At 33.1% G+C, this 12863-nt stretch overlaps 1 protein-coding gene across 2 annotated transcripts in view; it reads right to left on the bottom strand.

The window, feature by feature from the left end:
* Hyccin (PI4KA lipid kinase complex subunit hyccin) overlaps positions 1-11317 on the bottom strand; it is a 45804-nt gene extending 34487 nt beyond the window's left edge. The window contains exons 1-3 of one of the 2 annotated variants that reach the window (XM_035371829.2): positions 11273-11317; positions 10806-10888; positions 7392-7499 (exon numbers count right to left, since the gene is read on the bottom strand). In XM_035371829.2, coding sequence (XP_035227720.1) covers positions 7392-7499; positions 10806-10847 — 150 coding nt within the window. In that variant the 5' untranslated portion in view covers positions 10848-10888; positions 11273-11317. The remainder of the gene's footprint in view (positions 1-7391; positions 7500-10805; positions 10889-11272) is intronic. The other variant, XM_035371830.2, reaches the window with a different exon arrangement.
* Between the last annotated feature and the right edge of the window lie 1546 nt (positions 11318-12863).

Raw genomic sequence — 12863 nt, 5'->3', positions numbered from 1 at the left:
CCTTGAAAAGTCAACTAATTTCTGATCAATGACAATAATTACATGTTTTAATTTTTCCTTTTACAATTGTAATATTATTCTTCGTGATGATTTAACTCCAGTCCCCGTTAAAACATTATTAACATTTTGCTTTCAAATTACTTCAAAACATCTTTCAAAATATAACTTACCAGTATGGATGCACACTTTTAAAATAATTCTACTTTAATTAAACTTAGGAGATAATATAATCAATTAATCAATACTGTTTAGGAAATAAATTATTATTAACTAACTTTGCAGCAATTGTGCAAGTAATAATAACTTGTATTCGCACTAAATGGATTTAAGTTCATACAACATTATATATATAATATATATATATATATATTATATATAATATATATAATATATATATATATATATATATATAATTTATTTTCTAAACAATATTGATTAATTGATTATATTATCTCCTAAGTTTAATTAAAGTAGAATTATTTTAAAAGAGTCAATCCATACAGGTAAGTTATATTTTGAAAGATGTATATACAGTACAAAATCCGAGATCCGGACATCCAATATCTGGAATGATCTAAAATCCGGACCTCAAAGCCACCACCAACCAATTTTTTAGGGCTTTTTTGAAGGGAAGGGGTATGCTTTACGCACGCGCATTAGATTTTTTCCCTCATCATAAAAAAACATGCCGGAAATCTCGATTCTTAGTCTCAGTTTGGAGCTAAATAAAATATCTCATTATTGAAGAAATAATTATTTTAGCATAAATTTGTGTGATTAGGTGATTAGTAAATTGACTCCATAGCTGCGTATCTGCTTGGCATAATCTCAAACCGAAACATTTGTTAATTTTACACCAACTAATATTTTATATCCTTGATGCCGAAATTGGGAATCATTATTTATTATATTTTGCTTTCATCACCGCATGTTTATCAACGGATGACAACTTGAGTGATGACTCATGCAGCGACACCAAATAACAGAGTATTATCCGATTACAAATTTAAATTTTATGTGCTAAAATGTTAACAAGGGAAGATTTAACAGAAATTTCTTTCCTTATGCTGAAAATAGATTTTGTTAATGATACTCATAGGACAAACGATTATATTTAGTGCTATTTGAATTAAAAATAACTGATTTGTTATTCACATAAAGCCAGAACCAGCGCCAGAGCTCGCATGGCCGCACCAGGCGGCAGAATCTAGGGAAGTTAAACAGAAATTTTTCATTGCGATGACAATGCCCCAATCATTAATCAATTAATGGAGGGCGAAATCTGTAGTATGGTTCTAAATCCAAAAAATACAGCTACCGATAATGAAGAAAGTAACAGAGAGGTTACTGAACGAGAAAAAATTTTGATTGACAAGTTATTCGGAATTCTCGACACAGCAATTACATGACTTGAACAATGGAATTTAATAACTGAACAAGAAATTATATGTCTATAGTGTTAGTCTAAAGTATTAGCAGAGAAAACAAATCAAACAACTCACATTGAAAGAAATGTTTAATAAAGTAAACATATAAATATTAAGCTCTTTTCTTTTGTAAATTTTGATACCCTTTAAATCATAAATGCTTCATTATTTCATAAATCATGATTTCATACTTTCAATTTTATAATTTCTACGTGCCACCTTAGTAGATTTAAAATGATCTAATATCCGGAAAAATCTCAAATCTGGGATTGCTGAAGTCCCGACGAGTCCGACCTCGGACTTTGTACTGTATAAATATTTCAGTTAAACTTCTACCCAATAACTTTAGTAATTCATGAAAGTTAATTTTGCATCTAGTTAATTCAGGAAAATTAGTTTCAATTAGTTGTTTTCAGCTTTAAAAATATTAAAAAATTTTTAATTAGTTATTTTCAACTAATAATTGTATCGCCATTAGCAAAAATTATGCATTACTATCAACAACATGGGTTTAAACCAAATACTTAATTATCTATTGAAGCTTCAAAACGTATTTCCGAACTTCACTTTTTCTCCGCTAGTGTTACCGAATTTGCCCTTGGCGACCTAAAATCGAAATGGAGCCAACAGATTTCCTGTGAAATCGATAACAGACCCTCTGCAGAAATAAACTCATAATCCCGATATTCCATACATATAGTATGTGCAAAATAGAATAAACTCCGTAGAAGGTGATAAAAAATTAATTTATGGCTTAATTGAAACAAACACAGAAATTAAGCTAAGCAAAACCATGCAAAAACAAATTGAAATGATAAAACGAAACTTAATTTTCATGTGAATTTTCAGCGCTGACTCTCCCATACTAGAAATTTCAATTTGTTTCAGACAAAGACCACATTTAAGGATTGCCATCCATCAATATCCAGTCTTTGTAGTCAGCTTGATGAAGCCACAGTTTATTGAAAATGCACTTTCCAGGCATCTCGTTCCTATTGGCGTCGGAAGGGTTGTGGCCTTCCAGGTTGGAATTGCTCTAATTTTGGCAAATATTTTCAGAATCACCACCCCTTTTTTTTTCTCGAGCACCTTCATCATCATTTTCACCTCTTAAAGAACTTCCGGCTTTACGCTTTCGTCACAATCTGCCTAAATTTATGGATAACACCTGTTTTGAAAGATTGGGTGAATAGCCAATCAGACACCGATACTTTCGTTCGGGTAGCTAACTGTTTTTTTTTTTTTTTTTTATCGTTTGCAACACAAATCCGCCAACAGATTGGTTAACTGCCATGTAATTTTAATTCCACGTTCATGAGAAATCGTAATTCACACTTAGAGTGGCAATCATTATGAGCAAAATTAAGGACCGTTTATTCATTTTGGCCAAAATTAAGGACTTTTAAGGACCAAAAATCATTTTTGAAAAAATTAAGGACTTTTAAGGACCGTACGAACCCTGTATAAGATACATCCTGTTTTTTCAGCCCTATTTTCAAAGAAAAAAGTGAGTCTTATACGCCGACAAATACAGCAATTTTAAATCATTAAAAAATTTTAGGAATCATTATGTTTTGGATGCTATTATACTAAACAATATTCCGACTGATTCACAAGTACTTAATATTCTATCAGAAATACATCAGTTTTTCCTCAATTTATTTACTCATGGTCAATTTTGCGTCAATTATCATTCGAGATTTTTACAAATATTAAACGAAATAAGAAAAATAAAGAAAATTAAAAAGTTTTTATGCTCTTTGAAAAATTCATGCAAGCTTCTTTCAAAAGTAATTATATGAGGGCTATTTTTTTTTCCAACCTTCGATGAGCTGTAAAGAAAAGATGGGTGAATATGCAGTCAAAAGTCGTTAATCTGGACTCGGCGGGACTTCGGCGATTCCGGATTATAGATCATCAGTTTAAATCTCGTAAGATGGCATGCAGAAATTCTAAAATTAAAAATATGAAACCATAATTTATGAAATAAAGAACAATTATGATCTAAAGGGTATCAAAATTTGCAAAAAGAAAAAGCTTAATATTTATTTGTTTACTTTATTAAACATTTCTTTCAATGTAAGTTGTTAAGTTTTGCTTCGTTTCATGTGATAATACTTTCTCTTTAATTCTATTCAACAGACATAATTTCTTGTTCAGTTACAAAGTTCCGCTGTTCAAGTCCTATAATTGCTGTGTCGAGAACACCGACTAATTTGTGAATCAAAATTTCTTCGTTTTCAATAACCTCTGTCACTTTCTTCGCTATTGGAAGCGAATTATAATGACGAGAAACATGTTTTAAATCATATCAAAGACGGAGCATATCGAGATGAAATACTACATTTGGTAAGGACTTATAAGCCAAATAAAATAAAAACATCTGTGCTGAAGATAAGGACAATGCTGACAGATCAACTTCCAATTCATTACGCGCCCGCCGCGGCGTTTCCCCCGCCGAGCAGCGTGAAATTGATAAACAGATTTCGGATTTCAAAACATACTTTCGCTTTAGATCCTTTACATATTAACAAATATATATCGGAAATTCTATTTGGTATAATCGAAAGTTTAAGCTTACTTTTATAAAATTGCTCTTACAGTCTGCAAAAAATAATAAGCCGGATCCAATTCGAAAATTAAGGAACTACGCAATCATCAACATTAACTGAAATAGATAATTAGATAATTTTAGCTTATACGTCCATTCTACATAAAACGCGCACGCGAAAACGTATTCTGCACTTGCGCACACTCATATGCGCAGTCGTAAAAGGTCTTACGCGCTCGCGTAAACGCCTATGCGCATGTGTCAATGTGGCGCATGCGCAGAAAGTTTTTAGTTTTGAGGTCCGGATTATAGATCATTCCGAATTATGGGTGTCCGAATTAACGACTTTTGACTGTACAAAAAAGATTTTATTACCAAAAGTAATGTACAATACAGGTTATTTCTCTATATAATCACCTTGACGATTGAGGCATTTGTCATATCTGTGAACAAGCTTTGAAATACCCTCTTCATAAAATGTCCCTGCCAATGATTGGAAGTGAGTTGCGACGGTTTCTTTCAGCTCCACGTCATTTTTGTCATATTGAACCCATGTCCACGTCATTTTGGAAGCGCTTCCCACCAAGCCACTGCTTCAGTTCAGGGAACAGATGAAAGTCACTCGGCGCTAGGTCGGGACTATACGGTAGATGTTCGAAAATGTCCCATTGAAATTGCTGAAGGAGCCGTTAGGTTACACGAGAGTTGTGAGGACGGGCATTGTCATGGATCAGAACAATTCCAGAAGTCAGCATGCCTCTTCTTTGTTTTGAATAGCTCTCCATAAGCATTGCAAAGTTTCACAATATGAATCTGCATTAATTGTTCCGGGCTACATAAACTCCACAAGCAACACACCTTTTTGGTCCCAAAAAACAGTTGCAATAAACTTACAGTTGTTAAAAGTTCGTTTGAATTTTGTGGGTCTCTTTGGAGAATTTGTGTGCATACATAGTTGTGATTGTCGTTTCGTTTCGACCGTCATATTGAACCCATGTCTCATCACCTGTCACAATGGATTTCAAAAACTCTTCTCCATCAGTATTGCAATGGTCAAGAAACTCAAACGCTGCAACCATTCAGCGAGTTTTGTGGTCGTCAATCAACATCTGTGGGACCCAGCGAGTGCAAACTTTTCTGTAGCGCAACTGTCTAGTAACGATAGAGTACAGGGAAGATCTTGAAACTTCTGGAAATTTCATCGATAATTCACTTATGATGAACCTTCGATTTTGCTTAACCGCTTGGTCAACTTATTGAACAATGTCATCTGTAGCGACAGACTTGCGTGCTTGACCCCCTTCATCATGCACATCAGTTCGCCCATCTTTAAACTTTCGACACCATTCAAAAACAACGCCATCACACGTAAAGCTGTTTCCATACACTCAACTCATTCTTCGATGAATTTCCGCTGCACTGTTCCCTTCTGCCTGCAAGAAACGAATAACAGCTCGCAATTCACACTTGATGGGAGAATCAATAACGACAGCCATGTTTACGTGACTGCAACTCAACAGAAAATGGCGTGTTGAATATGCCAGTGACAGAGCGTGTGGAGGGGAAGATACGCAGTCGCCTACTATGCACACCAACCACCTGCCACATACCTGGCTATCATACTGTGCGATCGGAGATTGAAAAAAAAAAACAACCTACGTATGTGCCTAAAATAAATACAATAATTTCCTAATACTTTAATCCTATTCATATTTCATGCAATTTGGAATAAAACGATTGCTAGCCATTTTATTTACAAAATTAGAATTATAAAATGTGGATTTTGCATTCATCCTGAATAACAATTCTTCTAATAAAGTATGTCACATTTAAATAAAACTGATATATTTTTAAACGAATTAAGTTTTTAAATAAAAGTTCACATTACATATTGTTTAAATGGTTACAAAGCTTAATAATAAGTAGAAAATATCATACTTCATGAATAGAAAAATAATTTTCTTGACAGTAAATGGACCAGATAGGAAAATGTGAAAAGTTTTAATGAATTTAAAATAGCAAAGCAAAATAAAATTAATATGATATTAACTATAAGTTATAAATACATAATCAAAATCTAAGATAATAAAAGCTCTAGATTAACTAATCAATCATTGCTGTATTAAATACTTACACTATCAAATTGAAACTACTCTTATATACACTCTCAAGTCGTCAAATTTCTCACCAAACATTTTTGGCAAGAATCTCCACTGTGCCATATTACTATCTAAATTTTTTGTGTACATTTCGAACTTTAAGCCTAAAATGTCTCCAAAAACTTGGATTTCGCACATGCAAAAAACATGTTTTGAATACACAATTTAAGCTAAAAATCCGAAACAAAAAATTTAGATAGCAAAAACGTAAAGTTTCTAACCAAAAATATTTGACAAGAATCCATGTACACAGCGATATGTTTTAACTTAAAAAAACATCTACGAATGGCACATTCTAGGCAATGATCGAATCTACGAACTACGCAACCTCGCTTAAATAAGTTAACATAACAACAATAAATTTCAAAGAATACATTGTACACAGCATTCTGTTTCAACTTTAAAAAACATCCACGAATTGCACAATTTAGGCACTATGCACTAATCCACAAAATAAACTAAAATAAATTTCAAACAATTCAAAAAAAAAAAAAAAACAATAACAACAGAAATTCATACTAAAGAAACAACGACAATAACATTCTACAAAATAAGAAAAGAATAAAATAAAATGCACTTACCATGAATGAATGTTTTTTCGAACAGCAGAAATACCAATTTCATCCCGCCACGTAATCACTATCGTATTTATATGACAGCCAGACACACCCTCCAGAAAATTCATAACACACAAATAAACGTTCAAAACCTTCTTTTCCTAAATCCTTGTAAGATTTCCAGCCATCCGAAAAAATAGTTGTACAAGGAATATACTGCATCAGCGTTTCCTTACTTCTATCATGCACAGCCACTAAAAATAATCTCCCAAACCCTCTTGCAACCACGTCTCTCATTGCAACACAGGCCATTTCAAAACATGCATAACATGAAACAATGAGCAATTAAAACACTTCGGGAAAGAGTATTCAACATCAATTCGGTTGCCATACAACACGAAATCGTGCCCAAAACCAGCGCAGAACACATATCGCCACATTTGGTGATCTTAAGGCACATATAAGAGCAGAACCATCAAATTTAGTACAAGTTCCTCCATTTCAATCAAGAAAATCAGTTGTTCATATGAATATGTAATAATAATAATAAAATATGGCCAATAAAAATAAGTCTTTTTAAATCTGTACTGCAAAGAAAGCTATATATTATTCAGAACTTATACCTACAACTATATTATACTACCTACAAGATATTTATGCTAACAAAAATATAAGATATTAAAAATGCATAAAATACCTCTTCATGATAACGCTTTTCTTCCAAAACAGTAAACACAGCTTGGATCAGTTCATTGTTCTGAGAAATGGTGCACCCAAAGCTGTGTATTTCAGCAGATCGTATACACTAGTAAAAAATAAAAACACTTGATTTAATATACAGTCAAAAGTCGTTAATCCGGACTCATCAGGACTTCGGCGATTCCGGATTATTGATCATCAGTTTAAATCTGGTAAGATGGCACGCAGAAATTATAAAATTAAAAATATGAAACTGTAATTTATGAAATAAAGAACAATTATGATCTAAAGGGTATAAAAATTTACAAAAAAAGCTTAATATTTATTTGTTTACTTTATTAAACATTTCTTTCAATGTAAGTTGTTTCAGTTGCTTCGTTTTTTATGTGATAATACATTCTCTTTAATTCTATAAACAGACATAATTTCTTGTTCAGTTACAAAGTTCCGCTGTTCAAGTTCTATAATTGCTGTGTCGAGAATACCGACTAATTTGTCAATCAAGACTTTTTCGTTTTCAATAACCTCTGTGTCACTTTCTTCACTATCGGAAGCGAATTATAATGACGAGGAACTTGATTTAAATCATATCAGAGTACATCGAGATGAAATACTACATTTAGTAAGGAATTATAAGCCAAATAAAATACCATCTGCCCTGAAGATAATGATAGTGCTGACAGATCAACTTCCTATTCATTAAGCGCCGCGTCGTTTCCCTCCCCCCGCATAGCAGTGTGAAATTGATAAACATATTTCGAAATGATTAGATAATCAAAGGCTATGTATGCCTTTATCCATTTTTTTTGCAGCAATTCCACTTTCTGTTTAATGGACTTCGAAACATACTTTCGCTTTGTAGATCCTTTACACATTAGTAAATATATATCAGAAATTCTATTTGACATAATCGAAAGTTCAAGCTTACTTATATAAAATTGCTCTAACAGTCTGCAAAAAATAATAAGCCGGATCCAATTTGAAGATTAAGAAACAATGCAATCTGCAACATTAACTGAATTAGATAATTTTAGCTTAGCTTATACTGTCTGTTATACATTAAACGCACATGCATAAACGTATTATGCACATGCGCACAAGCATATTCACAGCCGTAAAGGTCTTACATGCACGCGAAAACGCCTATGCGCATGCGTCAACCCGACGCATGCGCAGAAAGTTTGTAGCTTTGAGGTCCGGATTACGGGTGTCCGAATTAATGACTTTTGTCTGTATAATGACATTCAAATAAAAATTTTATTATTCATTTCAAGGAAATTAATTGTCGCCCAGACGGTATGGTGGTTCAGGGAGACTTCTACGGTACCAAAGAGCCCGGGTTCAAGTCCCGGAGAAGGCATGGATATTTGTAAATGTATAGTGTCGGTGTGGCATGGCGGCACTCTAAATATGCGGCGAGCCGAAAGTCTTGTTATGTGGATTGGTAGGAGTGGAGAGGGGTGGGTGACCCCCAGATTCTTCCCCAGGGTGCTCTCCCTTTAAAATTGGGGGTGGAAAATAGAAATACAACCTCTCTTCGGAGTAGGCTTTGGCAACCATTGTTCCATGCAATATGGACACAACAACAATGTTTTCCGTGAATATTAACTCTCTGACTGCTCAATTTGTAGACCGAAACCGCTTCCAAAATTGCGCATTTTTTTTTTTTTGCATATATATATAGTATATCTATATAGATTATATATATATATATATAGTATATAAATATATATAATCTATATATATAGGAGAATTGAAAAATCTACTTTTTTTTTCTAGAAAGTATTTTTTATATAGATTTTTATCGTGAGAAACTAAGTCGCCAGAAAATCCAATTTCAGAGGTTGTCACAACAAAAAAATCTTTTTTAAAATAAATTTCAGTCAAATAACAGTTATTTATTGCATAATATAAAAAAAGTAAAATGTACAAAATTTAATAAAATATAAAGTGCTGAGGGAAAAATACCTTAAAAATGCAGTTTAGTATGACAGAGTTCAAACTTCACAGTCTTTGCACCAGATTCAATAAATCTAATTATTAATCTAATCAATAATTCAACAATTTAATTAAATAATCAAGATAATTGCTGAATGTTTTCTAGCAGCCAGTTCTGTAAAAAAAAAGTGGCAAAAAGTGAAGTTTAAGTGCTAATACCACATGCCTTCAAATGCCACAATTTAGTGAACAACTAACGATATCTTTTGGCCAAAAACTTAAAACTAAACACCTAATACTGTATATGATTTATTTCAATTGTTAAATGGGTGAAAAAACGGGATGCATGACTCAATAAAGGAAGAAAACCATATGCCCGCGGAAATCGCGGGATGAGCAAACTTTGCTACATTTGAGTTGCTAGTGTAAATCGCGGCATGATCAGCCAGAGGGTGAAAATGTGACAATATTTTTGTTGGGAACATAAATAATATATGATGCAAACATGACAAATAATAGAGCCTTTAACTAATTTTTATCATTTTGTATATGAATGTAACAGACTTTAAACATGTACAGATGTATTACTCTTTTTCACTTACTGCTATAGCTAAATAAAGTAGGCATTGATATTAATTTCCTCCATAATTTATACAGTATGTAATACAGCACACTACTAAATTTTCAAGTAGTAAAATAAAACTATTATAAAATGCTCAATATTTAAAAACGGGGAAATGCAGAATCACCCACTGCTTGGCGCGTTTTTAAGAATTGCACATACTCGGTATCCATGTACACATCGACCTGTTTTCACTTAGAACAAATCCCAGAATTGCACAAATATGTCATTGCGCACTCCTTTGACTTTATCCATGTACACATCGACCTATTTTCACTTTGAAAGTAAAAAAAAAATTGAAAAAAATCCAATTCTTACTCTTGTAAAAAGTGCCAAACAAATTAGTAAATAATTCTTCACTTTGCCCTTAAAAACATTAAAAGAATTAAAACTGAATAAGAATTTCACGATCAAGGAAATGACATTTTTTAACTAGGCAACAACAAAAAAAAAAAAAAAAAAAAATGAAGGTGAAACATTCCGGCAACTTCACAGAAATCTAAAAATCTTGAAATGTACTGAAAAATAGTAGCCCTTAAAATAAGTAACAAAATTCAGAACACAGTTTACATACATAATAAGAAAGCATTTAACACGTAAACTGTGTATTAAAGAAAATTAAAGTCTTGTAAGTAACCTTATTTTAAATGAAGATTATAGAAGTTTGCACATTTGCTAATGCAAAACAAGTGTATACAATTCGTTAATTATTCAGAATTAAAACTTAATTATTAAATTAAAATATTTTAAATTTATAATTCTGAATCATTAACGAAGCCATATTATTTATATATGAGAAATGTATTCAATTGTGAGATTTCCTGCTGTAATTCTTAAGATTGTTTTACATACCTTGTAATCGGCAATCCACTCACGGACAATTGCCTCCGCCATGCCTCTTCCAGCATTATCACAAGTAGGACTTCGAAACAGACCTAAATTACACATCACAGTTGATTATTAAAGTAAACAGTAATAAAATGAATTCCTTCAAATTATGCGACTGTTAAGAAAAATTACCGAGAACATTTGATCTGCCCTGTAAAAGTATCAAAGACAACATACATTCAAAATCAAAATACAAGGAAATTATAAACTAAATAAGTTTCCTACAATAAATAAGTAAACATAGATTTGCATGGGAAGCCAAAACTGTTAGTTCACCTCCCAAGTTACAACATTTTCAACTAAAATGAAACAAATGAATTTCAAGAAATTATTTATACAGAGAATACATTGAATCTTACACAGGTTAAAATCTAATAGCACATGTGAACATAATATTATATACCACAAATACACTGGAAATTTCCTCCTACCTTTCTGATTTCAGAGCAGACATATCTGACTTGACCCTCTGAAAATGTTGTCTTCTTCTCAACGAAAAAACATTTAGATGCCGGAAAATTTTTAATTTCACAATTAATTTCAAACATTCACTAGAAATAAAATTAATATGTTAGCCGCATGTATTAAAATATTAATTTAAAGACGCAGAATTTTAAGTAAAAGTTAAATCCGTACGGAGCTGTGAATGGAGATAATACATTTTCCCGATGATTTTACTCAGTAGAGTAACTAAAACTCTTAAATCCCTATGTAAAAATTTTCTCGGGACCCTCCAATACACCCCCCCCAAAAAAAACCTTGACTCGAAATCAACGTTTTGAGATTCTGCCTTCAGCCTTCGTGGGTGAAGGACGCTCTTTTTGAATTATGGCATCAGCCCATGATCCGACGCCGGCTTGTGCCGCTATACCGCCGGACAAACCTACTAACGACTGGAGTATGGCTAATACTGCTGACCAAGATTAAATGGACACCTCGACCGCATCGGAAACCGAACAATTGGATATAAAACCCGAACTCATCGTTATGCAGATAAAGAACCAAATTCACGCACTCGAAGCCAAGATCGAAATGACACCAAATCCCTGAAGAAGCAAATGGACGCCGTTCGTGCTGTTTCGGATCCGGACCAGTATACTCCTCTAATGGCAACAAATACACGGCAGATGAAATTGGAAATGGAGCACCTTAGGGGTAAGTGCGAACATTTTATGTCATTATGTGCTAGGACCCCCGAAAATAACCGAAATCATTGTTCACCTGAGGAAAACTTATATAATTCTAACGCTAATACTTGTAGCATGAATCAAAAAAGAAAACAGCATGACATTTCTGAAAACTCAGATGACTGCAATGAGCAGAATGTAGGATTTGTTAAACCAACCAGAACTAGCAAACAGACCAAAAAATTTGCCGATTTAAAAGACGCATCAAACTACATTGCCACCAAAAATAGATTTAGCCCCCTGGATAACAATAATGACGGCACTATTTCCCAAAATGACAACAATCCAGAAACACAAAATGATTCTAGACACTCAACAAACAATTACACCTCCACAGCACAAATCGGTACCTCCAGTCATGGTGAAACCACCAGATAACGTAAAATACAACAACTATTTAAAACAGCTAGCGGACCAATCCAAAGCAAATCTTTGGCCGTATCAACGGCGAATTTCTAAAAATACACCCAAATTCACCCGAAGATCACCGAATACTCACAGAATTTCTCAAAGACAAAAACATAGAACACTACATCATAAACACTCGACATCTTAAACCTGTGAAGGTTGTAATCAGAGGATTACCTATAGACATGGACACAGATGAAATTCATGACATTCTCACAGAACAAGGATTCAAAGTACATAAAATCACTCAGATGACAAGAAATCGTACACGACAGCCCATGCCTCTATTTCAAACACAACTCATACCCACACTCAACATTGAAGAAATTTACAACATCATACACATATCACTATTCATAGTACAAATTGAAAAATATGTTAACAAAAATCTCATACCACAATGTCACAACTGCCAGAAATGGCATCA

Source organism: Stegodyphus dumicola, chromosome 2 (assembly GCF_044657685.1).
Source record: "Stegodyphus dumicola isolate Sdum_Otavi_A_Nest chromosome 2, ASM4465768v1".
NCBI classification, from domain to species: domain Eukaryota; kingdom Metazoa; phylum Arthropoda; class Arachnida; order Araneae; family Eresidae; genus Stegodyphus; species Stegodyphus dumicola.
The sequence above is the reverse complement of the archived record's forward strand: the minus strand, read 5'-3'. Positions and strand labels throughout refer to the sequence as shown.